We start from the raw sequence: 6,000 nt of genomic DNA, 5'->3' as shown, positions 1-6,000 counted from the left end.
GTAGACCGGGGTTAATGAGTTTGCTGTCGCCTATCACGAACGGTGGTACAGACGCTGTTGCCTTTTAAAACAGGCACGTATATACCCTGCAAGTTATACTATCGTACCGTACGTGGTTTCCTGAATGCATCCCCATTGGTCGCGACGATCTTCGGCATGAATTGCCTGCTGGAAGGGGGCAAAGAGCAAACCGCTCGCCGGCAAGATGGCGTCTGTTCTAAATTCAAAACAAGGCGCTGCTTAGCATATACATATCCCGGACTCGGCTGCTGCGCGCACGCTATGACATTCGCAATTCAAATCGTACATTTCTATTACCATTTTAATTCAAGGGCACTCGGTCGCGTCGCGCGCGTGTTATCTCCGCGTCGCCGGTGCACCGAGGGTCATCACACGCACGCACCGAAACCGAAGGAACATTCGGCCCGAGCGCGCTGCTTTACGATCGCGACGCACGTAATTCTGTATGATCTGCTGTTGTTTGTTACAATGGCAAAAATTGTTGGGGCAATTGCTTGTCAAACTTTCGACAGACAAATGTCGATCAACCGTGGACCACCACGCTTTCAACAGTTTTCATTATCTCGTAATATCTTAATTTTTTTACCAGAAGCAGCAAAATGAATCCTACAAGAAGAAACCAATAAGAAAGACACGCGCTTAACAAGTATGGCGTATTTTTTAAATTTGTAATAGAATTGTTTATTGCAAGCAGTTTATTTTACCAACATATTGGATGCTCGTTGGATCATTAACGATTTCTCTCTCTTTCTCTCTCTCTCTCTCTCTCTCTCTCTCTCTCTCTCTCTCTCTCTCTCTCTCTCTCTATCTTGGCGGTTTACCGATAGAAATTGTGTCACCCCTATCGAACATCTGGCTAAACCCTTTTAGATGCGGCCAGGGATTTGTGGCGACGAAAACTGACTCGTTCCCGCGAATTTATGTGCGCCGTCAGATTAAGGGGCAAACCGTACCTTTTCTTTTCTTTCCGATTGAGGCGCCCGCCATTGTGCCACTTCCGTGTATTCGGTTACGCATAACGAGATCCCCGGGATTCCATGGGGTACGAAACGACGTGTCGCTACTTTGTGCTAATGACCGACCGCGTCCGAGAAAAAATATGCGACAGATGTTCGGTCCACTTTTCTTAAGATGCCAGGTAAAAATTTATCTATAATAGGATTCAACGCATTTGTCGGTTAACAGTTATTTTATTGCGAGAAAATGTCATGCGTGACGATTCAAATTACTTTGCTTTTGTTGTTTTCGCAAACTCGGCCGTATCGAGGATATGGATATGTTAACAATACTAAATTTAATGTCTATTTCATTTTTAAGTTTAAATAACTTTTTAACTATGTTTATATAATTCTTATTAAATGATTTAAAAATATATTTTTACACGTATATTTTTTCATGGGGGTTGATTTATTGAAAATTATAATTTTTATGTAATGTAAACGAAGTTTATGCAAGTACTTAAAATACCTATAATATGCATTTTGAAAGGAAAACAACACGTAAGAAGAGTATTGTATTAACACGCGTGCATCAAACGCGTAGGAAAAATAATGGAATATCGAAAGAGAGATTGCGAGAGACTAATGATCAGCTTCGAATCCTGTTTTGCGCTTAAGACATTGCATGGTAGGACGCATAAAAATTGTTCTGTTTTCGCGGAATACATGAATTACTTATGCCCGATGGATGTGCCGTATAGAAATTGACGACTATGGAAAACATCTGTTTTCGCTCGATGCTAGTTACGTAGCCGCAATTATCTCCGTACTGTAATCGCGAGTGCAATGACGTAACCGGAGCGTGACTGACGCGGCCTTAAAGACATTAAATACGTGTTTCCGCGCGATTTCCTTTTCCTTCTGCATTCAATGTATTCTCGGCTGTGGTCTCCATTTTCTTGGTAACGATGTCGGAACTCGTTGAACAATTCTGCAATTAGACACGAGGGATTCCTCTCAAAGATTTGATAAAGACATTATGTGTAAAAAAATAATTTTCAAATTTCGAATATGTGGCAGTCTTAATTAACATCGGAACGTACTTAAATAATATCAGTGTAGGAAAATTGATAACCGACACAGCTGGCAATTTTAACTAGAGACAATTTATTGCGAAAAAATATTACCTCAGCCAGGGTTTGAACCTGGACGTCTCGCCAATTCGACCACTGTTGGTTCCACCATGATTTTATTGCCCTTGGAATGAAATCCACTTAATGGAAAATTCATTGTTAGATTCGTGCAATCGTTGCGAAAAAAAGATTTGTGATTGAATTTAAACGTTGAAAACCTGCTGTCTTATATTGAAAGCCTACCTCATAACAGGGGACTCTTCTCCATATTTATTCTTGTATCTTCAGGTTGCAAAATAACGTCGGCCATTCTGTTTTAAAGCGCTAATAACTTACACTCACTTGGCTTTAAATATATTATGGATACGTTTATACGCTTTCGGGGAATATCGGTTCTCATCTAAATCGAATTCTCGCACCTGTGACGTGAGCTAATCGTAAATCTTAAAAACCTAGAACCTGCACCCTAGATTCAGATAAATCAGAGCGCGTCGCTAACCTTCGAAGAAGCTATACTAGGAGCGAGGGAGAAAGGTAGTAATATATTGACTCAGTCAAGATGACCAGCTCGTTCCAGCCTCGAACGGTGAACGATCGTTTCGCATTCTCGGCTACTCGTCGCGAGTTAAGAAAAATAAAAAGGGTCCGAGGAGCGAGAGAGAGCGAGGGTGGGAGGAAGGGAAGGAGGGGAGGTAGGGGGAAGCGGCACAAGGGTCTCGACGAAGGGGATGAGGGGCGAGGGGGGAATCAAGAAGAAATATGTAGAGAGGGTCCGGGGAGCAGCACTCGAAGGTGTCACTCGGCGCATTCACGAAAACCCAAAACATCCATTCTCGAGCGGCGCGGACAATGACGGACCCACTGACCGTGCCGGGCCGCATAATGGGGAGTCAGGAGCCGCCCGTCGCCATGGCTGCGGTCCCCTCGATCCAGATCGAAGATAAATTTCGCATTTGTAGGCGATCGACCACGCGCGACCAAAGCGCGTGAAAGAAAGTGGGAGGATCCGGCGAGTCCGCACTTCGGACCGGTCGATTTTCTCGCGCGGGATCGATCACAATGGCCGGGGCTGACGCTCCCTTTATCCCGATAATTGTCGCGTTCCTGCGGACGACAATCGCACGGGATAGTCTCCCGAGAGGAGGCGACCGATTCCACGAGATAAACGACGAACGAATGGGACCCGGTACTTGCCAGGAAGAGGAAAAGGGGACTTTGCTCGGAGCAACACGGTCGTAAGTGGTGCAGCGGGACGTTAATGCACCTGGACACGAGGATCGCGCGGTATCGCGATCTTTACGGCTACTCGCGCGATCCCGCGCGGCCAAATATTATTTCGAGCCGGCGATACTCGAGGCGGGCGCGTGGTAGAGGCGAGCGGGGTATAATGCGTTCGCGGGTGCGGACGCGCGCGCGCGTTACGATAATATTTTCTCTCGAAATAGAGGCTACTTACGATGCACTTGCCTCGTCGTGTGTGGTCCGCGAGCGCGAGCGTCCTTTGTACGGAAACCAAAAAAAAAAGAGAGAAAAAGGAGAGACAGTTCGCGCGGTTCGAGAGAAGACGGTGTTTGCCGATCGTGCGAATTCGTCGGCGAACTCGAGCGAGAGCCTCGCAAGAGTATATACGTCGCGAATACGCCGAGAGATCATTCCCACTCCGCGTTTCACTTAATTCGGTTCCCTCACGCTCGTGATTCAACGAGCAGAAAGCTATCTCGATTTACGGCAATTATCTGGAAACGTTTTCGCTCTATTCGAGGATGGAATCTCCCATCCAATCAGCGGAACGATTTTCGCTTCGACTCTCATTACGCAAAAAAAAAAAGACCGCGCAAATCGCTGCCACGACTTGGTTTTCGCGAAATCGTAACAGATTCTTCCATCTGGATGTCGACATCGTGTGAAATCCGGCATAAGTTCGCGGCGCGAGCGAGCGAGACAGCGGGCGAAGGGTACGTGGAAAGATTGGAAGAACGGGCAAAAAAATCAGTCAGTCAGTCAGTCAATCAGACGTTACATACGCGTTAACCTCAGCGCGGAATAATCCGCGCGCGCGCGCTGTGTAACGCAAGCCTCTACGCACGCACGCGCTGCAATGTTAATTGGAATTACATATGTGTGGTCACACGCGAGAACGCCTGATCTTGAGAGAGCCCCGGCCCGGCGTGATGTATGCGTTGTGCCGAGGTAGTAGACAAGGACGGGCCGTCCTCTCACTCGCGAGGCGATCATCTTCGGCTTCGGGATACACTACTCCGCGCGAGCGATCCTCCTCCGCGCGACGTACGTGGACGCGATCGCAGATCGGCCGCGCGAGCGCGCGCGCGCTCGCGACTCCCTCTTCCCCGCCGGGCCGAGGGGAGATCCCAGCGTGGGATAGGATTTCCTCGAGCGTACGCGTGGCGACTCGAAGAGAGTCTACGGTCCTTATTTACGGTCCGCATTTAGCCCGTAAACGCGGCCGTCCGATTATAACAAAGTTCCGTTTGTCCGATATGAAGATCCTAGTTGACGTTAAGCGTGGGCCGCGAATTATATGACCGTGTTAAATGTGGGACGTGAGCACGGAGCTGTAAGATTGTTTCATCCTGTCTACTTTGTCGGGCGTTTCAATTTGCATAGACTCGACGAGAATAAAAGCTTCAGGAAACAGCACTTTTCTCCGATACGCGCAAGCGTATTGTACCGTTGTCTATTTATTATTATTGTCGAGATATGATGAAATTTTATATAATTTTCTTTTTGCAGAGAACCGGGAGGGCGGAGGGGAGGCGGCGACTTGAGGAACACGAGGACGGGGACGATAAAAAGAAAGTCACGAAAGAAATCTCGGGTCTCGGGACGAGCGGCCAGCGTTAATTGCCGTACCTTAATTGGGACACATCGTTAAGCAAGGAGAGCGACAAAAGTGGATATCTCTCGTAATTGATCGTAGGCACAATCGCTCGATTGCGCCTTACAAGGAAGACGAGCGCAAGGTCGGCGACGGCATCGCGCGTACGTGTGCGTATGCGTGTCGCAATTACTCCCACGTCACGGCGCATTGAAATCCCAGACGGCAGTAGTCAGCGCGCGGAGTTTCGTGTGTACGAAACTATGCGAGAAACAGAGAAATATACTGGGAAGAGAGGACAGGCGGAAAGAATGTCCGTCGCTAGTTTTTTTATTTGCCCCTTTCAATTTACTAAAACAATACCTGCGTGCGATTTATTATTTTTTTTTCCTTATTTTCTTGTGATAATTTTTACGCGTGGCAAATAGCTAAAAAGGTTAACCGATGAGAAACACGAACAAAAGAAATGGAGCACGACACGAGTTTAAAAGAGAAGTGACCGCCGCGCTTCGAGAAAACCAATCGGCTTCGCGGAAAAGAGGCCTCAACTTTGCGATATTGTTGCGCCTCCCGCGCCGCTGTCGCAAACTTCGTCATTCGCGCGCGCACTTACACGCGTTCGAATAAATCACAAGGGATTCCAGAGGGAACGATAAACTTTATTTTACAGAAGAACGTCCGCTGAGCTCGAAAGCCAAACTTGGAATTCAAATCAATACATGATTCTTCGTTGACAAGATAAACGAAATCGGCATCGTGGCAACCCGCCGCATTCGAACGCGGGCGTAACAACATTAACGACATTCATGTCGGTAATTAGAAAGGGATTTAAGTAGTGACACGAATACGCAGTTGCACATGTAGTGTACAATACAGTTTGAAAAGCATTGTACCGAATACTTGAATAAAACCGCCCCGTGGAACTTTCACAATTAGCGACTTCTATCGCGAATTCTAACATCTTAATCCGACACTTTCCAGCGATCTATTACGGAATCTGATATCGAAGTAGAAAGTTCTGTAGATGTGTCTTCTTCCAGGCTGTGGAATGAGAGGAAAGTGAGCGAAAACA

The 6,000-nt window shown here is 47.0% G+C and overlaps 1 protein-coding gene across 1 annotated transcript in view; it reads right to left on the bottom strand.

Annotated features, from left to right (window-relative positions):
- Positions 1 to 1,450: 1,450 nt before the first annotated feature.
- Positions 1,451 to 6,000, bottom strand: part of LOC105570340 — a 38,393-nt gene continuing 33,843 nt past the window's right edge. The window contains exon 3 of the mRNA XM_012027469.1: positions 1,451 to 1,950. Within this exon, the coding sequence (XP_011882859.1) occupies positions 1,846 to 1,950 (105 nt within the window). The 3' untranslated portion in view covers positions 1,451 to 1,845. The remainder of the gene's footprint in view (positions 1,951 to 6,000) is intronic.

This window comes from Vollenhovia emeryi, unplaced genomic scaffold, assembly GCF_000949405.1.
Source record: "Vollenhovia emeryi isolate VEMERY1.0 unplaced genomic scaffold, V.emery_V1.0 DF939121.1, whole genome shotgun sequence".
Taxonomy (NCBI): Eukaryota; Metazoa; Arthropoda; class Insecta; order Hymenoptera; family Formicidae; genus Vollenhovia; species Vollenhovia emeryi.
The sequence above is the reverse complement of the archived record's forward strand: the minus strand, read 5'-3'. Positions and strand labels throughout refer to the sequence as shown.